The following is a 25,354-nucleotide window of genomic DNA, read 5'->3' as shown; positions in this document are numbered from 1 at the left end:
TCCACACAAATATGCACACACACTGCAAACATAAACACACACTTGCTACAACACACACACACACACACACACACACACACACACACACACACAACATCCACCAAGCCTCTCTCTCTCTCTCTCATCCTGTCCACCCCCTGCCTGTCAGGCCACTTAAGGTAATGAGAAAGGACAATTAAGATTCACAATGCAAACCTCATCAGTAGGGTTGCTGCCTGTTCTATTGCCCTGTCTCTGAGTGCTCTCCCATTTCCTCTGTGGGAAGTGAACCTGATCCCTTTCCCCTGTCTTGCTGGTGCTGTACTGTGGTGTTGGGTACCACTCTCACCACCAGCACTGTATCCACACGGACAGACAGAATGCCTTTATGGACAGCACAGTACAGTGAGCTCTCAACCAGAGAGATAACACACTGGGGCAGATGATTTAAAGCTAGTAGCTCCTAAAGAAATTAAAAATCCACTCTGCTGCTCGCTGGGCACAGTGTGCAGTGACCCGAGCAGACCGCTCTCGGAGCTGACAATGATGAGGATGGTAGTAGGGACCAGCCTAGCTGGTGTGGTGGTGTTCAGCGATGGCCATCTAGGATGACTTGGCACCAAGCTGGCCGGAGAAGCAGGCCAGTGGGCAGGGGGACACACCCTGGCCTGTAGGCTACACTCACAGCAATGAAAGACCCTTCTTCTGCACCTCCTCAGACCAACTTCCTTCTAGCCTGGTCCCAGATTGTGACCATGATGACCAATGGAGTTGATAAGGCAGCACAAATATATCTGGAACCAGACTAACTTCCTTCCTCCAGAGTATACCCATGATATGTTCCCATTCTGATTTCACACAGATTCATGACTAGGGGCTAATAAACTGTGGCCATTATCAGCTTCAGACATCAATATCTCATCTTCGGAAAAAGGCCTAACCATGAGAAACTGGACTGAATGCATGGGAAACTGTTTGTGCAATCTGCCTGGGTGACATCCTAGGAGATTCTCTCAGAGACAATGCAGAGTGGACAGCTTACCCCCCACCTTGTCTTCTGTCTAGTTTGTTAGGCTATACATGATCTCAACTGAGCAGTAAGGATACAGTACTGAAGACCTTTATAACATAGGATAGTTATGCTTGTAGCTAAGGCCTTGAGCAGTAAGGATACAGTACCAGGGCCTAAAATTAACACCTGCAGGTAGATTTTGTCATTGGTGGGTAAAATGTCTATTTCACCAGCCACGTTGGCGGGTTGTCAGGGCTCCACAGTGCAAGCATTTCACTCGCATGTGAATAAAAAGTCAAGTTCGATCACATTTATAGTAAAATAAATGCTCCAGTAGCTTTTTTTCAAAGTATTTTTGCCGTTTTGTTTCATAGCTGGTAAATTAAGTCTATGAACTACGAATCCTATATAGCCTATTCCATCTTACGCTGGAACCCTGGGTGCATGCGAAGAGTTGAGCGAAAGGTACATTTTTAGAAGTACATTTTTAGAAGCGCTGCGCACAGGCATACAAATTGGTCTAATTTACTTGAACTGAAAGTCTACTGAAGTGAGACTTGTCCATTTACATTGTGTTGTTCACAGGCTAGGTTGTTTTTCTATGTTTGAGTTTCAATTGCAAGGGAAGAGAAAACAACACCTCTACTAGTCAGACTCAATCACAGGCTCAAACATGACTGGAGTCACGCTACCACGGTAACCTCCCACCCTTAAATGGGCAGGTGAAAATGTTTGTCTCATCTGTGATAGTTTGGTTTAATGACGCAGGTCACAAAAAAATGAAATTAAACAATTTAACACATTATTTCTTACTAATAATACAAGTATTGTTTCAGAAACATTACAAAGCATGCTCATCTGTTTTTTTGTGTTTTGTTGGTATAATTTTAGCAGGGGAAAAAATCTGAGTGGCTGGTAGAAACTGGGTGGTTCGAGCACTGAATGCTGTTTGGCTGAAAGCCGTGATTGGCTGAAAGCCTTGGGATATCAGACCATATACCACGGGTATGCCAAAACATTTATTTTTACTGCTCTAATTACATTGGTAACCAGTTTATAATAGCAATAAGGTACCTCGGGTGTTTGTGGTATATTGCCAATAAGGGCAAGGGCTGTATCCAGGCACTCCACGTTGCGTCATGCAAAAGAACATTCCTTATCCGTGGTATATTGGCCATATACCACACCCCCTCGGGCCTTATTGTTTAAATCTACCTGCCACAGTGGCTGGTGGACCAGAACGTGAATTGTATGCCCTGTACAGTACTAGGATCTTCATAACATAGAATAATTATGGTTGTAGCAACGGCCTTGAGCTGTAAGAATACTGCACAAAAACCTTTAAAACATAGGATATTGATATAGTTGTAGCTAATGTCTTTATAAAACATGTATAGCCTAACTATTCTATCCATTGAGCCCTGGTTAGTATTCTGCCATGTTCCATTGTTCGTGCAATCGCCAATCCAATAGTTTTGCTGTGGATGTAAACGTGCTGTTAGATAATCAGTGACTCTATCAATGAAGGACACAGTCCCTGCCAGAGGGTACATAGGCCCAGTAGAGTCCTACCTAGCCTCAGCCCAGTCCCATCCAATCATCACAACCACATCTTATCTCAGCCCAGCCACACTCTCCTTCTGGCCAGACTACACTTTATCACAGAGTCTGCACAACCTGGGGTTGGCAACAGTCCATTGTATTACCTTTTATTTTATATTATTAACCTTTATTTAATCTGGGGAACCCATTGAGACCAGGGTCTCATTTCCAATGGTGCCCTGAGAACAACAGTTGAAGCAATGTGAGAAACCATTCAACCAAATTACAGTTACCACATTTCAAATGAATTACAATACACTAAAAAGGGCAGTAGTAAATAATATATACAATCGATAAAAACAAGAGCCCAAAATTCAGAATTTGGGACCAAATAATCAAGTTTCAGAGTGACCTGCAGGTCATTCCAGGACAGAGGGCCATAGTAACTGAAAGCAGTCTTCCCTAACTCAGAGGGAACCCGCGGATCCTCTAGGACCAACCAGTCTAGAGACTGAGTCTTGTAGTTACTAGATTTCCAATTTAGAAATGAGGTAGTATGGGCGTTTCTGGAGAAGTGCTTTATATATGAGTAATAGCCAATGTTGGGCCCTTCTGGTCGTCAGAAACTCCCAGGCAACTATATAAGAGACAATGATGCTTATGGAAATGATCACCAGTGATAAAACACACGGCTGAGTATATAGCTACAGAACTTAGAAGTCCACACTTGTTAAACAGCCCTCAAAAGAAGCAAGCCAATAACAACGCTATTTTGAAGTTTTTTATTTAACTTATAATATGGAGGTGCTATAGAAGTTGTCAAATAGCCTAGACCCCCCTCACCTAGAAGTGAAAAATTATTCCTGCTTTACCACATCTAGACCAATCCCAACCGCAGGGATCACTCCGTTATTTTCCTTCTGTTATCTCCCAAATCACAGGCCCAGGAGCAGGGCCTGGAGAAATGTCCACAGACTGAGCCAGTTACACCTGTTGCAAGGGTAAACAAACTAGGCTAACTGAGCTTCAAAATATTATGACTGTGATTATAAAAGCCTTAGAGCTGTTCGTAAAGCTAACTGTCATGGTTATTAGTACAGTAGATAGAAGATCTATGCACACTACACAGTGGACCAAGCCTATCAAATCAGGCATTCCCTATCCATATAATTTTGCGTGCCCTACTGTACAAGGCCTCAGTATGAACCTAGCTCTGGTCCAGGGCATTATGTGTGGCTTACTGAGCTACAATAAACCATACAGACAGGGTGGAAAATAAAAGCCTGAAGGTAGTAACAGGTTAGGCTACACAAAATGCAATTTCCATTAGGTATTGGGCTAATCAGGAACACAGAAGAGCTTCTAACATGTTTATTTTCTTATGCCTTTAATGCCCATAAACACTTGTCAATATTTCAGTCCAAATAAACACTGTTGAAGCTCATCGTCCCAATGACAGTGCAGGAAACGGCCCGGAAAAAGCTATGTCTTTAGGAACTGCAGGAGGGAGGGCATTGAGGGGAAGGAGGAACTTTGAGGGAAGCTACAGGGGGATGTCGACTAGCTTCCTCATCACCATTCATTACAATCCCAACTGACCGAACTACCATCCTAACAACGGAGCCCATGGAAAAAAACTGGGCACGGTTTAGTGGCGGCTGGTAGCCTAGTGGTTAGAACGTTGGGCCAGTAACCGAAAGGTTGCTGGATCGAATCCCGAACTGACAAGGTAAAAATCTGTTGTTCTGCCCCTGAACAAGGCAGTTCAGTTAACCCACTGTTCCCCGGGTAGGCCGTCATTGTAAATAAGAATTTGTTCTTAATTGACTTGCCCTCCTAGTTAAATAAATAAATAAAAAGTTAAATAAAAATCTAGGTCAGCTAGTCACTGAAAAGCTGTGGTTGACAATGCAAGTCTGTCTTCTCGTAATAGAAGTGAAGCTGCAATTAATCATCTTTGAAGGGTGTTTTGCTAATGTGTCATCAGTATTTGTGAGAAAGCTCATTGTGATTTGTCTGCATTTTTCAGCATAGTCAAAGGTCAAATGACGCATCTTCCCGTTTATCCCCTTCCATTATCAATGTCATGCCTGTACGGACTTAAAGAATACAGACCAACTGTTCGAATGTGAATTCATTAATTACTTTAAAAGCACTAGTCAGTGTCATAAAAACACTATTTGGCAAATGAGACCGCACATCGTAATTGATAAACAATTTCAATTGAAAAACTGTTCCCCGGCTGTTGTATCATTGCATTTCAAAACAAAGGAGAATCCAGTACAAAACTCCCTCGTGAAATAATTTCGCTTCATTTGGAGCAAATTTGTACTTTCCAGCAAATGTGCCACCCTGATTCCAATTAGCTTAGCTAACGTTTGCATGGGCTAGCCGCGAACCGATATTTATAAGGTTACTGTAGCTGGTCGATGATGCTACAGCTAGCTAGCTTAGCTCGCTACTGGTGCTTCTGAATGCCGTACAATAACACATGTAAGTCACCATTCAAACCTTACATTATGGCTTTATAAGACCTGATTATAGTATACAGTATCTATAGCTGGTAACTTACCTAAGCACTGGCCCACAGGAGTGCTGTACGGATTGCCCAGTAAGAACTCCATCTTTATGACAACAAACAATATCCACAGAATGACAGAAGCTGGAAGAGAGGCGCATTATCTGCAAGTCCCTCCCACTGAGCAACCACATTGGAAGATAAAACTCAGATATCAATCTGTATGGCTGGATTTATTGTCGATCAAAATTAGCAGCTATCCAGGGTATGTTCACCACCAACACTAAAGATAGCTATCTATGCACAAGATCCAAGCCTTTGCTGGATGTGATCGATGTTAACGTTACTGTTCATGTTATGTATCACAACCTGCAGTGATTGGGAGTCCCATAGGGCAGCGCACAATTGGCCCAGCGTCGTCCGGGTTTGGCCGGTGTAGGCCGTCATTGTACATAATAATGTGTTCTTAACTTACTTGCCAAGTTAAATAATGGTTACATTTAAAATATATATATATTAATATTAACAATAAAGTATTTTTGTTTGGGGAAATTACTTTAAACCTGTCCCTACAATCTGTACTATCAAACTATTGTTGTTGTTTGATTGACTTGATTCTGAATATCCTGATAATTTCTAACATACTGCACTCGATGGGATAAACTAGCTAGATAAACTCTGGGTTACATGGCATATTTCAGGAAATCCTGACCAATACAGCGCTGATCCTGGCTAGAAGAGATAAACATGAATGATTCCCTTGATTCTAATAATTGTAATTTAAGTACATAATATTCACAAAGAACCCCCATAGTAATGCTTACATTGGTTCGCATAGTGCATATCGGAAGAACTGTATCCTCTGTGAAATTGTTTAAAACTGTGTAGCTATAAACGTTTCCGTGTTCCATGTAGCCCAGTCCTGCTGCCTGGTTGCTAGGCAACATTATACATCTTTGCGCAGCAGACTTGGGTTTGAAAGGTATGAGGCTGATAACATACATTTATTTTCAAATTACTTTGTTGTTTGGTTTTCTTGTGGTCTCTCAAAACAGCAGCTTGTGAGAGAGAGAGCAATCTGATACCTTTTTAATTTAGCAGAAATTAGGTTACTCAGCTCTGGCTTGTTGTGTTGTGTTACTGCTGAAAAAGTACTAGCTACTATTAGCTAGTTAACGTTAAGTTACTGTATTATAGCTATCTATATAAACGTTTGTTTACAATATTTATAGCTAGCCACCGTAGCTAACGTTAGCCAGTTAACCTAGCATAAATACATTATACACAGTTTGTGTTTATTTGTTATTGCAAAACAGCCACTCAACTCTACAAAGCTACGTACCTGGCAGGATTGTGATGACACTGAGACTCACTGTTTATCAATCAGAAAAACATTTGTTAAACCTACAACCACCGCCAGACAGTGGCATTGAATGCAGCATTTGATATTGCGTTGCTCTTCTCTCCACAGTAACAGTACAGGGTAGAGAGTCAGTGGATCCAGAGACATTAGCAGGATGAGCAGGCTATATGATACCGCAGAGCCCAGTTTGGTGGACGGGGAGCTACTGCAGAAGGCAGTGGAGGAGCAAGGCCCTCAAGACCAGGCTGGGCAGATTGCCAAGGAGGAGGGCATGCAGTATGACGAAGTCTGCCAATTGCGCCTGGACTACAAGAGTAAGACATTTGACAGATGTTGATGTTCTTCATTCATTTGCATACTTTTTTGGTGCAGGCATGTCATGTCCATTGTCCACAGAGAGAAGGGCAATAGTTGCAGTGGAAATAGTTTTTATTCCTTACTTTGTCCGTATTTTTTATATTTTTGTCCATAGACATCCTGAAGATTGATCACCTGTGGCAGTTCACGTCTCTGACCAAGCTACAACTGGACAATAACATCATTGAGAAGATTGAAGGACTGGGGCGCCTCACTAATCTAAAATGGCTGGGTAAGAAAGCCGTCTCTCATAGACCCTGAATATGTTCCACATACAGTAAATGTTAGACAGGTAATGTATGTGTTAAACTGTATATAGCTAGATCAAGATGACTATATTGTTTGTCACTAAAAGACAAGCCCTTCACTGTTACAAGTCTATTATGGCCTAGCTATCAATATTATCTTTCTCTCTATCTTCTCTTTTCCTCTAGATCTGTCCTTCAATAACATTGAGGGGATCGAGGGGTTGGATTCTCTGGTGAAGCTGGAAGACTTGAGTCTCTACAACAACAGAATCTCTGTCATTGAGAACATGGACACACTCCTAAACCTACACGTTCTCTCTATTGGGAACAACTTCCTGGCTCAGTTGGAAAATGTGAGTAACTTTCATACACTACATACATGTATTGTTTATGTTTCAAATTATGAATGTAAACTCTCAAATTGTATACTGTAGAATATTTGTGACAAAATATGTTATTTTCATGGTATGGGCTGGTATTGCATGTTTGCTGGACACTGTAGGAATTGCAATCAACCATATCCTCTGATTCCCAGGTGATCTACCTCAGAAAGTTCAAGAACCTGCGCACTCTCAACCTAGCTGGAAACCCCATCTGCAAAGAGGACCGCTACAAGATCTTTGTTGCTGCCTACCTTCCAGAGTTGGTTTACTTGGACTTCAGGCTACTGGATGAACAAACAGTGAGTGACAGAACAGGGTGAAATTGCCCCTTGACACTTATATTGGGTCAGTCTTGTAATCCCCCCACTAATGGTTAAGGTTAGGATCGGGGAGGGGAAGCTGATCCTAGATCTGTACCTATAAGAAACACATCCCTGGCGTTAGAGCGACAGGCACAGGAGCACCAATGGGCTGACAAGGTTGTACAGTATATATATGTGCTTGTATCCACACCAACATACCATAAGTCTTACAAAACACAAGTCTTACAAAATAAGAGATTTATGCCTAGGCTCAGGGACATTCCTGTCCTGATGAATTAAAGCATTGATGTAAACGAGAGCATTACAAAACGGTTAGTCATGGATTACAAACGTTTCCCCTGGGAATCAGACAGCTGAATAAGCACCATACTAAAAGCAGAATTGCAAAACTGCTGAACTGACAAACCTTTACACATCCCATCCATATTGTAACCACAGATTTAAAGAACAGTTCCAAAGGTCTAGTTTATACATTTTTCTTCAAGCACTGCACTGGATATACCATTAGTTTGTATTAATACATGAATACCTTGCCTTACCTTACCTTGCTTTTTACTCTACCAACCATTTAGGCAGGCATTGAACATTAAGTATTTCCTTATGTAGCGAGAGCAGGCGTTTGGAAAATACCAGTATGCCATTGAGGAGATGCGCCACAATGAGGCCCAGGAGAGAAGGGCGATGGATGCTAGGCAAGAGCAAGAGGACGAGCTGCAGTTGCACAGGGTACCCTACGAAAAACCTACATTCAGAGCAAAGCATACATTCTACATCCATGTGTGCATTGAGCTTGAAATCATTGGGTAACTCTGCCATCTACTGTTGTGTGTGTGTGTGTGTGTGTGTGTGTGTGTGTGTGTGTGTGTGTGTGTGTGTGTGTGTGTGTGTGTGTGTGTGTGTGTGTGTGTGTGTGTGTGTGTGTGTGTGTGTGTGTGTGTGTGTGTGTGTGTGTGTGTGTGTGTGTGTGTCTTCCCTACTTACAGGATGCCTTTGTGGAGCTCTTGAATGGCCCATATCTGTTTGACAGCATGTACGCAGATGATGCAGAGGCAGCCAAGCTGGCCTACCTCCCCGGAGTGTCTGTACTACTAGAGACATATCCTTCTCCATACTCTGTTCTCTCAGTGTCAGTCTATTTGGAGCATGCCTTCTCCCTTTGACAACTGGCCCTTGATTTGATGGATGGCTAAAAGCAGAGGCAGGTGAAATAATAGTAGAATGATATATCTTGTTGTAAGATAGGGATTTCAAGGAGAGAAAAAAACTGGAAAATAACACAAGTTGATTATTCTACTATTGCATCGAAGGCTCCTTCCTTGACTCTGTTCCTACATACAAGAGCCACCTGGTGGCGCTGTGTGTGCAGGTGTTTGAGATTGGCTTGGCACAGCGCGGCCGGAGGGAAGACGAGGTCAAGTCCTTCTTTGACTGTTCCAGAGAAGCCGTGGACGACAACCAGCAGAGAGCAGCACAGATCGCTGCAGACTTTGAGAAAGCCAGGCGACAGGTGCGTCATGGGACTGTAGCTTTTAAGGTCATGTCAAGAAAGGATGCCGCTAATGTCAAAGTGATGTCAAAACCTGCATATCCGAGTAGCGTTGGGGAGAATTTTAGCATTTTTGCTAACACTAATGCTTTTCCTAACCTTAACCTAATTCTCCTAACCTGCTACATTGATTCTCCTAACCTGCTGCGTGGGTTCTCCTAACATGCTACGAAGAGTAACTTCTGATATTAGCGGCATTCCATCTAGTCAAAACCGGCTTTCACTTGCACTGACAGTGAAATGGTCCCGTTTGAGAGCATCAGTTCAGCGCAGACTGGCAGATTACAAATCTTAATTAGTAGACCAATTGGCAAGTCTAATTGGAAAATGTTGGCCACACAATTGGCAAGTCTAATTGGAAAATGTTGGCCACACAATTGGCAAGTCTAATTGGAAAATGCTTTAATTACAGTTCTTCCCTGCCCATGCAACCTTTATCAATATTTAAAAGTTTTTAAAAAATCCTAAATTAGCACTCCTACTCTGAGATGCTTTATAATAATAATAATAATAATATATTTAATTTATTTTGCGCTTTTCATTATACAGATAATCTCAAAGATGCTAAAAAACAATACAAAAGTACATGTAGTTCTTGGGCTGGACAATGGTCTTCAGCAGAGGCTAAATATGAATATGGCCCATAGAATTCAACTGACTCCTATCGGCCCCATCTCTATGGAGGGATATAAGTGTCAAAATACATTTCATTTGAATTATTTTGGAAAAAATATTGCGTATTTAATGTATTTATATGCACTGAATATCTTCTTGGCCACACATAGATAACGTAAGAGCCATGTTCTTTAGAGAGTTTGGCAATTGAGGTTTTCTGCATGATGTGCATTTGCATGACACTACAACATTCTATGGCAGCCATGGTGGTGCTGCATTAAAATAACATGTGGAATATAATGTCTAGAAGGAGCATTGTGATGTATTTACATTAAACTTTCACATTCTATGGCAGCTATGTTAGCGCCCCATTAATATTACATGGGGAATATTTAAATAATGCTCTGTAACTGAATGTCTAGAATAAGAACAATAATAAAAAATATTACGGAAATATATGGCTCTGGATAATGATTTAACAAACTGCTGAAAAAAAACCTGATAGCAACAGTTTAACAAAAACGGTGCGATTCTTATCGTTTCAAATCCACTGTACATGAATCTTACAAATCACAAAATAATCATGCAAATCACACATAAATGTTGTGTATCTCCACGTGGCCACACACCCAGGTGATGTCTGAGATACAGCAGGCCACAGACGCACGTCTCCTGGAGGCCCAGCTGAACCACTGCAGCGAGGAGATCAACCAGCTCTGTGACAGCCTCATGACCCAGGAGCTGCAGCTCGTCGACCAGCTGGAGGTGTGTGTGTGTCTGTCTGTGTGTTGTTAAAACTTCTTGGTGACAGGGGGGCAGTATTGAGTAGCTTGAATGAATAAGGTGCCCAGAGTAAACTGCATGCTACTCAGTCCCAGATGCTAATAAATGCATAGTATTAGTAGTATTGGATAGAAAACATTCTGAAGTTTCTAAAACTGTTTGAATGATGTCTTTGAGTATAACAGAACTCATATGGCAGCCGAAAACTTGAGAAAAATCTAACCAGGAAGTGGGAAATCTGAGGTTTGTAGTTTTTCAACTCTTTGCCATTCCAATATATAGTGTAAATGGGGTCATATTGTACTTCCTAAGGCGTCCACTATATGTCAACAGTCTTTAAAACTTTGTTTGAGGCTTCTACTATGAAGGGGGAGAGAATGAGAGGGGATTGAGCCAGGTGTCTGGCTGAGTGCTACAGGCTCGTGACACGAGGTCATGAGAGAGTTAGCTCTCGTTCCATTGCTTTTCTACAGACATAGGAATTCTCCGGGTGGAACATTATTGAAGATTTATGATAAAAACATCCTAAAGATTGATTCTATACTTAGTTTGACATGTTTCTACGACCTGTAATATAACTTTTTGAACTTTTCGTCCGACGTTCGGCTGGACCTGAACGCGCGTTTGGATTTGTTTACCAAACGCCCTAACAAGAGAAGCTATTTGGACATAAATGATGAACTTTATCAAACAAATCAAACATTTATTGTGGAAATGTGATTCCTGGGAGTGCATTCTGATGAAGATCATTAAAGGTAAGTGAATATTTATAATGCTATTTCTGACTAATGTTGACTACACAATATGGCGGATATCTTTTTGGCTGCTTTGTTGTTTGAACGCTGTACTCAGATTTTTGCATGGTTTGCTTTTTCCGTAAAGTTTGTGTTGAAATCTGACACAGCGGTTGCATTAAGGAGAAGTATATCTCTAATTCCATGTATAACACTTGTATTTTCATCAACATTTATGATGAGTATTTCTGTAAATTGATGTGGCTCTCTGCAAAATCACAGCATGTTTTAGAACTACTGAACGTAACGCGCCAATGTAAAATGAGATTTTTTGATATAAATATGCACTTTAGCGAACAAAACATACATGTATTGTGTAACATGAAGTCCTATGAGTGTCATCTGATGAAGATCATCAAAGGTTAGTGATTCATTTTATCTATATCTGTGCTTTTTGTGACTCCTCTTTGGCTGGAAAAATGGCTGTGTTTTTCTGTGACTTGGTGGTGACCTAACATAATCGTTTGTGGTGCTTTCGCTGTAAAGCCTTTTTGAAATCAGACACTGTGGCTGGATTAACGCGAATTGTATCTTTAAAATTGTGTAAAATACTTGTATGCTTGAGGAATTTTAATTATGAGATTTTTGTTGTTTTGAATTTGGCGCCCTGCACTTTCACTGGCTGTTGGCGAGGTGGGACGCTACCGTCCAACATATCCCAGAGTTAAGATCTACATTCTTGGCCGCCCTTAAATCTGAACTGAATAACTTCTAAGAGGTTAGGAGTAGAGGTTTTTACGGATCCACCTGTACCAATCCAAGATACCCGATCTGGGACCCGATTAGGGGCAGATCCAGAATTCTAAATAATGTCATGGGTCTGGGTCGGATCTCATATGAAATTCTCGGGTCTCTGGTATGTGTCCTTTTTTGTCCTTTTTTTTAAATTAAACTTTTACTTCCCAATTTCGTGAAATCCAATTGGTGTTTACAGTCTTGTCCTATCGCTGCAACACCCCTACAGACTCGGGAGAGACAAAGGTTGAGAGCTATGCGTCCTCCAAAACACGACCCTGTCAAGCCACACTGCTTCTTGACACACTTCTTAACCCGGAAGCCAACCACACCAATGTGTCGGAGGAAACACTGTCCAGCTGGCGACCAAAGTTGCCCGGCCGCCACAAGGAGTTGCTATACGGTGATTAGACAAGGAAATCCAGGCCGGCCAAACCTCCCCTAACCCAGACCACGCTCCCGGTCATGGCTGGCTGTGACACAGCCTGGGATCAAACCCGGGTCTGTAATGAAGCCTCAAGCACTGCGAAGCAGTGCCTTAGAGAGCTGTACCACTCGGGAGGCCTTGGGTCTGTGTCATTTTAACTGACTTGTCTAGAAGGACCCGTACAGAGCCGAACGTGACTGCTGCAGTAGTAGTTGTTGACCAATCATTAGTCATCAAAGTGTCAATAGGCTACAGTCATATAGGCTCTGTGTGTGGCAAAAGTTAGGAGATATGTAATCATTGGAAGATGGAATTAAAATGACAGAATTAAAAGTTAAAGGAGAAGGATAGGCTACAACGACCAAGAGCCAACAGGTAGACTGCTACTTAATATTCTGAATGGAGTTGTTGTTAATCAAATCAAAGTGTATTTGTCACGTTATTTGTCAATGCTTACTTACAGGCTCTAACCAACAATGCAATTTCAAAATAAAATACATTTAAAAAAGGATGAGAAAGCGCGTGCACTGCATCCTCAATTATGTTGTGTGTGTGTGTGTGTGTGTGTGTTTGAGTTTGAGTTTATTTTTTATTTTTACAGGGAAAGTGCACATTAATCAACGTTTCAGTAAAAGTGCCGGTTTTAGCCAGCCGGCTAATTTTCAACCGCAGTCCCTGGGCAGGTTATTAAAAACATTTACAATATAGACAATAGCAACATAGAACAAGCAAGACATAGCATACAGACAGAGCAACATAGGACAAGCAAGACGTAGCATACAGACAGAGCAACATAAAACAAAAAGCAGCAAGACAAAATTCATAAAAGCAACAAAGTGTGTGTGTGTGTGTGTGTGTGTGTGTGTGTGGTGTGTGTGTGTGTGTGTGTGCACGGTTGATGTATATTATAGTACACGTGCAAGAGTTCATATGGAAACTCTCATTTATAGAAGAATGTTTGGAGTGGTTAATTAATAAATTTGTATTTTCCATTTGATATCAAAACACACATTTCAATTTGAGATACGTTATTCATATGTCAATAACTATTCTCCTTTTTTTTCTATAGGACATAATCAAAGATTTTGAGAGGAACATTTCAGACATGGTTGCCGGATTCATTGAAGTTGTTCAAGGAATATATCCTTTTCTACCTTAGGTATTTATTTCAATATAACTAAACGTTGCATGTGTATTATAATGGTGTTGCAGTGCACTGATGCAGTTCTTCAAATCAGGGTCTGTATGTACCAAGCGTCTCAGAGTTAAAGTGCTGATTTAGGATCAGTTTTCCAATTAAAAGATGACATGGACAGGGAGGACCTGATCCTGGATCAGCACTCCTCCTCTGACACGCTTGATATACAGTGTACAGTGTCAGACAAAGTCTCCTTGACACAGACCCACTTTCGCCCAGTGCCGAGACTTAGAGAACCACCATCACGAGAAGCTACTAGAAATCGCTGTGGCAACCCTGGAGCGAGTGGCCAAGAATGAGCTGGAGGAGGATATGCCAGATGATGTCCGAATGGTCAGTGTCAGAAAAATCCTACAGGCCATGGTCAAAAGTAGTGTACTATATGTGAAATAGGTGGCTATTTGAGACGCAGTCTAAATAGTGTTTCCCTACCCCTCTCTCAACCCTGTCTCTTATCTCCACAAACATTTTCAAATATTGTCAAAGACTCCAGCAACTCAAGTCATAGACTGTTCTCTCTGCTACCGCACAGCAAACTGTACCAGAGTGCCAAGTCTGGGATCAAAGGGCTCCTACCCCCAAGCCATTAGACTGCTAAATAGTTAACTAAATAGCTACCTGGACTATCTGCATTGACCCTTTTTGCACTAACTCTTTTTGACTCTATGCACACACACTGGACTCTACCCACACACTCACACATACTTACACTGATACTCCAACACAGACAGCGCTTTCAGACCGTATTCAGAAGTATTCAGACCGTTTGACTCTTTCCACATTTTGTTATGTTACAGCCTTATTCTAAAATTGATTAAAATATTTTTTCCCCTCATCAATCTACACACAATATTCCATAATGACAAAGCAAAAACAGGTTTTTAGACAGATCCTCTCAAGCTCTGTCAGGTTGGATGGGGAGCGTCGCTGCACAGCTATTTTCAGGTCTTTCCAGAGATGTTTGATCGGGTTCAAGTCCGGGCTCTGGCTGGGCCACTCAAGGACATTCAGAGACTTGTCCCGAAGCCACTCCTGCATTGTCTTGGCTGTGTACTTAGGGTCGTTGTCCTGTTGGAAGGTGAGCCTTCTCCCCAGTATGAGGTCCTTAGTGCACTGGAGCAGGTTTTCATCAAGGATCTCTCTATACTTTGCTCCGTTCATCTTTTCCTCGATCCTGACTAGTCTACCAGTCCCTGCCTCTGAAAAGCATCCCCACAGCATGATGCTGCCACCATCATGTTTCACTGTAGGGATGGTGCCAGGTTTCCTCCAGATGTGACGCTTGGCTTTCAGGTCAAAGAGTTCTTGTTTCTCATGGTCTGAGAGTCCTTTAGGTGCCTTTTGGCAAACTCCAAGTGGGCTGTCGTGTGCCTTTTACTGAGGAGTGGCTTCCGTCTGGCCTCTTTACCATAAAGGCCTGATTGATGGAGTGCTGCAGAGATGGTTGTCCTTCTGGAAGCTTCTCCCATCTCCACAGAAGAACTCTGGAGCTCTGCCAGAGTGACCATCGGGTTCTTGGTCACCTCCCTGACCAAGGCCCTTCTCCCCTGATTGCTCAGTTTGTCCAGGCGGCCAGCTCTAGGAAGAGTCTTGGTGGTTCCAAATTTCTTCCATTTAAAAATGATGGAGGCCGCTCTGTTCTTGGGGACCTTCAATGCTGCCAACATTTTTTGGTACGCACCCCAGATCTGTGCCTCGACAAAATCCTGTCTCTGAGCTCTACGGACAAGTCCTTCGACCTCATGGCTTGGTTTTTGCTGTGACATGCACTGTCAACTGTGGGACCTTATATAGACAGGTATGTGCCTTTCCAAATCAAGTCCAATCAATTGAATTTACCACAGGTGGACTCCGATCAAGTTGAAGAAACATCTCAAGGATGATCAGTGGAAACAGGATGTACCTGAGGTCAATTTTGAGTCTCATATTAAAGGGTCTGAATACTTATGTAAATCGGTATTTCTGTGTTTTATTTTTTATACATTTGCTAAATGTTTGCTTTGTCATTATGGGGTATTGCGTGTAGATTGATGAGGATTTTTTATTTACTTAATCCATTTCAGAATAAGGCTGTAACATAACAAAATATGGATAAAGTCAAGGGGTCTGAATACTTTCCGAATGCACTGAACACACTCACTTGCACATAACACTTCCACACACGCACACATTTGCCACACACACACTTCCACACTCATCATATTGTATTCTGCATTGTTGGGAAGCATTTCACTGTCATTTACGAAGCATCTGACAATTAAAATTTGATTTAATATTGTATGTGTACATGCTCATCCATATTGCACTCAAACACACTGCACACAGTCCAACTGTATTCTGTTCTTACTGCTTTTCCACCCTCACTTCTCTGACAACATTTCCACTGTCACTGCTATTGAAACTACAGATCTGCTATCTTAATTTAATCAGTCTGTTGTCACAGACAATATACCGGCGCAGCAGAAAATGCATATTGTAGTGTATTCAAGGTTTAAAAAGTCTTCTAAAGTTTGTAATTGCCCTAACAAAAAAAAAGTCTACCAAAACAAAAGAATTATATTCATTATAATCCACATAATTAATATTTCCTGTTTTCTTGTTGTGAGAAGCAGGGTCAAATTAAGATCTGTAGCACCTCAGCAGCACTTTCCCCAGTGGCACTCAGCAGTATTTTGATCCCACTGGTGCCATGGTGAAGTTTCCCCTAGGTACAGATTTCAGATCAGCTTTCCCTCCCTCAATCCTAACCTTGCCCATTATGTTGAGAATGAAAAACTGACCCAAGATCAGTGTCTTGGGGTAATTTCAGCCTACATCATTCATCTGTGTTACACCGTGTCTGTCTGTCCCCCCATGCAGCTGTTTGTAGACAAGGACACAGTGATCAATGCAGTCAGCGCCTCCCACGACACCCACCTGCTGAAGATCGACAACCGTGAGGACGAGCTGATGACGCGCTGCAACAGCTGGATGAGTGCTCTGATGAAATCAGTAGGCAGGGGAATGCATGGAAATAGGATGACATAGATTGTATTTCTATGGGGAATGAGTTGAAATAGGATGACATACATTGTATTTCTATGGGGAAGGCAAGGCATTGCCACAAACACTCAGTATGACAGTTTACAGTTTTCCACCATGAAGAATACCTTTTCATTTGTTGTTGTTTTGTCTCTTATTCGCCTGTCCATGCAGGTACAAGATGAAGAGGTGAAGCGGAATCGCAAGCGCATCTCAGAGATTCACAACTACATTGACTACGTTAGGGATCAGCTGGATGAGATGCAACATGAGCACCATTGATTAAGAAGAGGGGAAAGGAAATATAGCAGAAGAAACCATCCTAACACAGATTCAAGCCTCACAGACAAGCCCCAGGCATACAGCAAATGCCCTTATTTTCATACTTACTTATTTCCATGAACCTGGATTATAAGAACATTGAATTGTGTCAAAATGAAGTTCATTATTTTAATGAATCCTCAGTGTTATTTCCCTTGTGTTCATGTCCAGAAACAGGCAGAAATGTTTGTCTATTCCTAACTGGTTCATATTTCAACTCTCTAGGACAACTCTGCCATCTACTGTGTGTGTTTTGTGTGCGCGTGCGTGCGAGATACACTAACCATGCATAACCATCAACACCCAACCAAAACCATTCAACTAAACATATTGTTATGTTTAGATTATAATCGTTGTATTCTATAATACATTTCAGAACGAATAGAAAGTAGGGTCCAAATATATACGTTTTCAACCTTAGTACAAAACTGTAAGAACGCTGATCCTTCAATGGCTATTTTTTAGTGGAAAGTAGCGTACAAATGTGCAACTACATATCCCAGAATGCATTTCCGAAGACTATCCAATTACGTTTCCGTTCAAATGAGGAGTGCACATGTCCAGCCAATCAAATAGGGTGATTCTGAGTTGTCTAAAGACAAGTTGACGTTCTCTTAAAGCCAGTACACGTCCAGAGTGAGCTATCCTAGGGCCGGGGAGGAGTATAGTAAAGTGGCAGGCTTCTAGATACTGCTGGTCAGTAGCCCCTCTCCATATTAAGAGCTTCCTCAGTCTGTGGTTCATGACTGTTGCAGTCGGGGATACGCACGCATTAGCGCTCATCATGCCTGTTCGAGCTGAGTGCTGCAGCAGTGCGGCCCGTACATCCTCGGCCTCTCTTATCCCTCCTCCGCCGATCAACACGCACCAGCCCGGGGTAGCTACTTCGCTGCTGTACAGCGGTTCACAGTTTCGAGGACATCAGAAGAGCAAAGGAAACTCGTATGATGTTGAGGTCGTTTTGCAGGTAAATACTCTTGCTTTTAAGAAGCTTGGTATAATGGATGGCATGTTTACTAGCTGACCATGTAAGGTTGTCTTGTCACTGCTGCTAACGTTACTGACTGCCAACCACCACTGACAAGCAACCGATTTAGCAAACTAACCAGGTGAACTAGCTAGTTAGCAAACAAACTAGTTTAACAAGCTTGACAGCAAGCAATCTGTAGTTAGCAGCTAGATGGCCCATTCAAATCGACTGTAAATGTTAATAAGCCCTCTTGGGCCCCCTAGGGTTGTCGAGAGAGAACAGCCAGCTAACTGGCAGTGAGATGAACATTTTGTTTATGCAAACATTTGGATATATGAATACTGGCATTAACATGCATGATGTATGTTAACATATGGCCTAGTTGCTAAATGACATAGGTGGCTAGCATTCAGCATTTTCATTGGTGTTTGCCCAGATTCACAGACAGCTGACTATTGAATAGGCCTGCTCATTCATTTGACAAAACTAAATATATATATATATCTGAACTCGTTAATAGCCTGGTTGTCATTTGTGAAGCCACCTGATGGGTTCTTGTTGTACACACACTGACATTGTGACCACTGCACTTGAATACCACTCATTGTGCGATTGTTTGTCTCCTGCAGCATGTGACCATGGAGGACTCTTATCTGTGTGGTTACCTGAAGATCAAAGGCCTAACCGAGGTAAAGTGGAGCAGAACTGGGTCAGATACAGTGTACTTCTTTCTACCTTACCCCTCACATGCAATGAGTGATGATGTTATAGACCCATGATGGGTCTATAAGCCCCTTTTGGGAACTTATCATGGCAGAGGTCAGTGTAAGCCAAGTGCAATGCAGCTTACCAGCCCCAATTGACATGTATACTGGTACAACCAACCAATGTGAAACTGGCATGCATTATGACAACATGCTAAAACAACAAGCCAGAGCCAGCTATTGACCAATTTGTAACACCAGTATGAAGGCCTATCTGTTACGTTGCAAAAGTGTCTTGTCTGAGCACTGTATACTGTATTTGGATGTTTAATCTTACATGGATGTATTGACTGACTGCCTGACTGACTGCCTCTAAAATGGTGCAGACAGTCAAAGAACAGGCCTGTGTGCTGCAGCTCTCTGCCTGCATTGTCTGTCTACAGCAATGTCTACAATTCAGAGGGTGTGTGGTACAAAATGTGATTGCTGTGCACTTTCTCTCACTGGCAACACTAAATATCAGGGCTCTTCCCACTCTCTCCTTGTAAATTACACAGATCCCTACTCTGGCCCCGTTCACCTCCTTTTCCTAGAGAATTAGTTGTGATTGACTCAAAGGGAATGCTCAGGGAAATGGTGCACTTTGTTTACTTAACAAGGTGCTACCTACCACTGATCTGGCACCTTGGCATAGTGTTACAGTGAGTTGGGTCGTATTCAATCGGACACACCGCAGCAAATAATTTTGCAACGGAAAAAGAGAACACGTTGAGGTTGTCCCTCCCAGTTTTAGTTTTTCTGTTCTTCTGTTTGTTGCCTAATGAATATGACCCTGCATTAAAAAGGCATTGCTGTTTGTTATTGATGGCATTCCTGTGTGTGACACTTAATTTGTCACTGCACCAGCATGTGTTCCAGCCAGAAACCCTTCCTAAAGGAACCTTGGTAATCATGACTGTAGAGTCAGATTATGGTAATGGTAAGTGGGAGCACAGCTAGATCCATGTATTCAGGTCTATACCCAGAACATAATTGGTCATATTTACCTAATTTGTTGGACAACTGTTATGTGTGTGACTGTAAGAACGGCTGTTTCACAACCGGCTGTGATTGGGAGTCCCATAGTGCGGCACACAATTTCCCCAGCATCGTTAGGGTTTGGCCGGGATAGGCCGTCATTGTAAATAAGAATTTGTCCTTAACTGACTTGCCTAGTTACATTTAAAACATAAAGTGAGTGCCGTGTATAACTAAAACACTATTTTGTTAGTGAAAGTCCTTACGGAGAAGGAAACATGGTCGTAGTCTCTAATTCTCTAGGAACCAAATCAAACGGCAAGGGACTTACCTGAACTTGTCCAATAAACAAAAAGATTAGCTACGGTGTTCACTAATGAACCCAGCTCTTAGTCTGTGTTTCTGATCCTCGCAGGAGTATCCCACTCTCACCACGCTCTGTTTCTGATCCTCGCAGGAGTATCCCACTCTCACCACGCTCTGTTTCTGATCCTCGCAGGAGTATCCCACTCTCACCACGCTCTGTTTCTGATCCTCGCAGGAGTATCCCACTCTCACCACGCTCTGTTTCTGATCCTCGCAGGAGTATCCCACTCTCACCACGCTCTGTTTCTGATCCTCACAGGAGTATCCCACTCTCACCACGCTCTGTTTCTGATCCTCGCAGGAGTATCCCACTCTCACCACGCTCTGTTTCTGATCCTCGCAGGAGTATCCCACTCTCACCACGCTCTGTTTCTGATCCTCGCAGGAGTATCCCACTCTCACCACGCTCTGTTTCTGATCCTCGCAGGAGTATCCCACTCTCACCACGCTCTGTTTCTGATCCTCGCAGGAGTATCCCACTCTCACCACGCTCTGTTTCTGATCCTCGCAGGAGTATCCCACTCTCACCACGCTCTGTTTCTGATCCTCGCAGGAGTATCCCACTCTCACCACGCTCTGTTTCTGATCCTCGCAGGAGTATCCCACTCTCACCACGCTCTGTTTGTGATCCTCGCAGGAGTATCCTACTCTCACCACGCTCTGTTTCTGATCCTCACAGGAGTATCCCACTCTCACCACGCTCTGTTTCTGATCCTCGCAGGAGTATCCCACTCTCACCACGCTCTGTTTCTGATCCTCGCAGGAGTATCCCACTCTCACCACGCTCTGTTTGTGATCCTCGCAGGAGTATCCCACTCTCACCACGCTCTGTTTCTGATCCTCGCAGGAGTATCCCACTCTCACCACACTCTGTTTCTGATCCTCGCAGGAGTATCCCACTCTCACCACGTTCTGTTTCTGATCCTCGCAGGAGTATCCCACTCTCACCACGCTCTGTTTGTGATCCTCGCAGGAGTATCCCACTCTCACCACGCTCTGTTTGTGATCCTCGCAGGAGTATCCCACTCTCACCACGTTCTGTTTCTGATCCTCGCAGGAGTATCCCACTCTCACCACGTTTTGTTTCTTACTCTTACAACGTTCTTCGCAGGAGAGATCATCAGTAGAAAGAGGCCCTTTTTAACCAGGAAGTGGGACGCCGACGAAGATGTGGACCGCAAGCACTGGGTATTTATTTGAAGCTCTCGATGTCATTCAGTTTATATTCTCATTAAAGCGTAGTCATTTGGTGTTTTCTTCTTTTTAACAAACACTTATTGGATGCAGCATTTGTATTTCAGTATTTAATTGTCTTTGAGAAAAAGTACAACTAAAACAACATTTGTTTTGTTTCTTTCCAGGGTAAGTTTCAGGCTTTTTATCAGTATGCAAAGAGCTTCAACTTGGACGACTTTGATTACGAAGAGCTGAAGAACAGTGACTTTGTCTTTATGAGGTGGAAGGTGAGTCCAATATCACCTGACGTTCCATTGATCTCTCTTTCTCTCTCCCTGTATGTACTTGAATGCTTCCTCTGTCTCTTGTCCTTTCTAACATGTCCATCTAGTGACTGTTTTGTTTCTTGTTCGCTCCCTTACAGGAGCAGTTCCTGGTCCCGGACCACACCATTAAAGACATCAGTGGGGCGTCCTTCGCTGGTTTCTACTATATCTGCTTCCAGAAGTCCACAGCCACCATTGAAGGCTACTACTACCACAGAAGCTCTGAATGGTACATAGTTTGGGTCCCAAATGGTACCCTATGGGCCCTGGTCAAAGTAGTGCACTATATAGAGAATAGGATGCTATTTGGGATGCAAACACACTGTGGAGTGTCAATATTTTAGATGGCTTGTTCAAATCTGATAGATGCACTGTACAGTTTGGCTCTTTGGGATATTCAGATTGAGTACATATTTTGATAGTTGCTAGTACTAAGCATACTAGGTCATGTTAATACATCTTTAGTAGATAGTTAGGTTCTGTACCAGTTGTTTTGTGTGCTGATCTGATGTGAACATACAGGGATGTGGCTACTGGCTAGCTGCTCATTCTTGGTCCCCTTGTTCTCTTTCAGGTACCAGTCGTTAAACCTCACCCATGTCCAGGAACACAGTATGCCCATCTACGAGTTCCGGTGATACCCGCCCGCTGGCAGAGGGGACTTTGATAGGCACTGCCCTAGAGACATGCTCATGGAGGGGGAGATGAACTGACCAATCATGCCAAGGATGTACCTATCAGTATTCCCTGGCGAAAGGGAGAGAAGTGGAAGGAGGGAGGGATAGACAAAGAACAAGGCCACCGACCGACAGTTTTTCCCAGCCTGCCTTTCTCGACTTTGCATCAGCTGGGATCAACAGCACTTTTTCTTTGGTTGTTTTCTCTTCCCCACTCTTTCTCCATTCAGCTTCCTGTTTTTGAAGCTACTTTTCCTCTTTCCACCATGTTGAAAACGCTTTCCACTTTTCAGTTGGGAATCCCCCCCAGCCCCTCTGAAAATGGGTGGGGGGTGCAGCAGTCTAAGATTTAAGTACAAAGTTTGATATTGCATTTTAATTTGTCTCAATGAATTGAGGCCTGATTGAGATTGACCGAGCTACAGAGTGGGCAAGCAATCCTGAAAAGATGGATCTCCATAAGGTCTTGAGGTGTGACATCATCAAGGGTGTGCTCAACAGAAGATCGATGGTCAATGATCTGCCATGATGCAAGATCTGACGGCTTGGTCGGATGACGTCTTGGTGAAGGTTGATATTTGAAGGCAGGGCATAATCAGATGTGTGTTGCGGGCTACTGAAACACATAATACCACACCGATGGCTACTTTAAATCTGTCCTCTCTCTGAGATGGTGGAGTCGACATCATCTGACCTATAGAGGGAGTCCCCATGCCCTAGTTCATATTGGCGGACATATTTCCAGGCTGCTGTTACTGCTGCTTTTTGAAAAGCCTCTCCTACCGTTCCCTGCCTCAACCAAGTGAACTGATGAAGTGATTTACGCTTCACTCATTTTTCTATGCAATTTACAAACACATGTCTTATCCGGCGCTTACCTACTTTCCATTTTATTTTCAGAAAGGACTTTTAAAAAGTATTATGATGATGTACGTGAGTGATCACACGGCCACCAGAGTATTTATTGAAAATGAATATTGTTGTTAATTTACATGTGTATAGATATATAATAAAGAGTTTTTATTCACCAGGCTTTTAAACTGCTTTGACACCGCTATTTGAGGGTACTGCTCTGTGTCTTGATTTATGTGTGGTGGCTCTGAAGTACTGGTGGAAGAGAGTGTGTAGTGCAGATTGAGCTTGGGCTGCATTTAGACAGATCAGAATTGGCCTGCCTGTTTCTCACTAATTGCTATTTGGACCAATCAGATCTTTTTCAGAGCTGATCTGGTCAAAAGACAAATTTAGTGTAAAATATCAGAATTTGTCTGCGTGGTGACGCTAATGCTAGAGCGCTACAAATCAAAGTGTGTGCAGTGGACTAAATGCCATGGGACAGATGAGAGAGTGAGCTAGTATGGAGTTTTGGCTGGAGGAGGAAAAGATGAGGTATAGAAATACAATGATTAGAATGGGCACATGTAAGTATTTCGTAAGACGTTGATGACCAAACAAGATATGGATTTTGTGTTGGTACTGTGCAGTATGCTGCGTTTGGATCTGACTCAACACATGTACAGTATTGCTGACAGTCAATGATTTTTAACGAGGTCGACCCATTCTGTTCATTTTATTTCTACGTTTCTGATGTATTGAATGTGGCAGGCAGCTAGCTAACTGAGCTGTCTCCTCTGCGTTCTTCACTTTGCCCCTAATTATACCAACGCACAACCGGTGTGTCTCTCTCCTGTATCATTCTGACGTCTTTTCCATTCACAGAATGAGAAATAGTGGCGTTGTTACAAAACCTTGACATGTGAAGAGATGTTTTCTTAAGAGTATAAAATAAACTGACAAGAACATCTCTAGTCAAAAGCTTTTGAAACACCTTATGCCTTAACTGTAATAAGTTTGTACAGAGCCCTGTTTTATAACAACGTTGGAGTTGAGTCATGACTGTGAATTGTTAAAGCATGTTTGTGTGATTTCAGTTGGAGAGAAATGCCACATCAGCCCTCAAAAGACCTTTGAACGCCAGTGAGTGTCCTGGGTCATGTTCATTAGACACCAAATGGGAGATAAAGACTGAAACGTGAAGGGACTACCTGGACTTGTTTTCAATTTCTGTTAATGTTTTATAACATTTCACTATGGTGTGCCCTAATGAATATGACCCTGAATTAGGTGACATCACATGACCGGTGTCAACCAGGAAGTAAAACTACTTAGCCTACCTCATTGGTCAGTTTAATGTTGCTCGAGCCAGCATAAATAACATTACTACACTAAAAAGCTGGTTTGGACATAAAGAATGGCAAATTAATAAGATTTTATAGAAATATGCTATGTAAGAATGTCCTCCAAAGACATTTGATAATAAGTATCCTTTCAAGACATTGCTCTGCGGAAGTTGTTTCTTTTCATAAATGACATCTGATTTTAAAATGTGTTAGGAGTTGTGTCTGGAGCACTATGAACTGACTTGGTTTGCTGTCTGGACTGCACTATGAACTGACATGGTTTGCTGTCTGGACTGCACTACGAACTGACTTGGTTTGCTGTCTGGACTGCATTACGAACTGACTTGGTTTGCTGTCTGGACTGCACTATGAACTGACTTGGTTTGCTGTCTGGACTGCACTATGAACTGACTTGGTTTGCTGTCTGGACTGCACTATGAACTGACTTGGTTTGCTGTCTGGACTGTACTATGAACTGACTTGGTTTGCTGTCTGTACTGTACTATGAACTGACTTGGTTTGCTGTCTGGACTGCACTATGAACTGACTTGGTTTGCTGTCTGGACTGCACTATGAACTGACTTGGTTTGCTGTCTGGACTGCACTATGAACTGACTTGGTTTGCTGTCTGGACTGCACTATGAACTGAACTGACTTGGTTTGCTGTCTGGACTGCACTATGAACTGACTTGGTTTGCTGTCTGGACTGCACTATGAACTGACTTGGTTTGCTGTCTGGACTGCACTATGAACTGACTTGGTTTGCTGTCTGG

At 42.6% G+C, this 25,354-nt stretch overlaps 3 protein-coding genes across 5 annotated transcripts in view; 2 read left to right on the top strand and 1 right to left on the bottom strand.

Moving 5' to 3' along the window:
• LOC139402119 (TOM1-like protein 2) overlaps positions 1–5,197 on the bottom strand; it is a 42,785-nt gene extending 37,588 nt beyond the window's left edge. The window contains exon 1 of one of the 3 annotated variants that reach the window (XM_071146189.1): positions 5,106–5,197. In XM_071146189.1, the coding sequence (XP_071002290.1) occupies positions 5,106–5,157 (52 nt within the window). In that variant the 5' untranslated portion in view covers positions 5,158–5,197. The remainder of the gene's footprint in view (positions 1–5,105) is intronic. The other 2 variants (XM_071146190.1, XM_071146188.1) reach the window with 2 other exon arrangements.
• A 1,371-nt stretch (positions 5,198–6,568) lies between these two features.
• On the top strand, positions 6,569–17,314 carry LOC139402121 (dynein regulatory complex subunit 3-like). The gene is made up of 12 exons (XM_071146192.1): positions 6,569–6,728; positions 6,887–7,003; positions 7,206–7,372; positions 7,555–7,701; positions 8,332–8,451; positions 8,709–8,821; positions 9,058–9,232; positions 10,520–10,651; positions 13,695–13,765; positions 14,033–14,156; positions 16,683–16,814; positions 17,019–17,314. The coding sequence occupies exons 1-12, from the start codon at positions 6,569–6,571 to the stop codon at positions 17,124–17,126; spliced, it is 1,566 nt and encodes a 521-aa protein (XP_071002293.1). The 3' UTR covers positions 17,127–17,314.
• A 468-nt stretch (positions 17,315–17,782) lies between these two features.
• Positions 17,783–23,594, top strand: LOC139402120 (glucose-induced degradation protein 4 homolog). The gene is made up of 7 exons (XM_071146191.1): positions 17,783–18,132; positions 18,765–18,824; positions 20,272–20,279; positions 21,311–21,410; positions 21,584–21,685; positions 21,823–21,953; positions 22,299–23,594. Exons 1-7 carry the CDS (start codon positions 17,908–17,910, stop codon positions 22,360–22,362), a joined length of 690 nt encoding a protein of 229 aa, XP_071002292.1. The 5' UTR covers positions 17,783–17,907; the 3' UTR covers positions 22,363–23,594.
• Positions 23,595–25,354: the final 1,760 nt, after the last annotated feature.

This window comes from Oncorhynchus clarkii, unplaced genomic scaffold, assembly GCF_045791955.1.
Source record: "Oncorhynchus clarkii lewisi isolate Uvic-CL-2024 unplaced genomic scaffold, UVic_Ocla_1.0 unplaced_contig_640_pilon_pilon, whole genome shotgun sequence".
Classification (NCBI taxonomy): Eukaryota; Metazoa; Chordata; class Actinopteri; order Salmoniformes; family Salmonidae; genus Oncorhynchus; species Oncorhynchus clarkii.
This window is presented reverse-complemented; position numbering and strand designations above follow the sequence as displayed.

Bases quoted from the DNA above. Each gene is read 5' to 3' on its own strand.
- LOC139402121 (XM_071146192.1), top strand. From the start codon at position 6,569: ATGAGCAGGCTATATGATACCGCAGAGCCCAGTTTGGTGGACGGGGAG. The intron at 7,702-8,331 runs GTGAGTGACAGA...TTCCTTATGTAG, and splicing joins GGCTACTGGATGAACAAACA to CGAGAGCAGGCGTTTGGAAA. The intron at 10,652-13,694 runs GTGTGTGTGTGT...TTTTTTCTATAG, and splicing joins AGCTCGTCGACCAGCTGGAG to GACATAATCAAAGATTTTGA.
- LOC139402120 (XM_071146191.1), top strand. From the start codon at position 17,908: ATGACTGTTGCAGTCGGGGATACGCACGCATTAGCGCTCATCATGCCT. The intron at 21,411-21,583 runs GTATTTATTTGA...GTTTCTTTCCAG, and splicing joins ATGTGGACCGCAAGCACTGG to GGTAAGTTTCAGGCTTTTTA. The intron at 21,686-21,822 runs GTGAGTCCAATA...GCTCCCTTACAG, and splicing joins TTGTCTTTATGAGGTGGAAG to GAGCAGTTCCTGGTCCCGGA.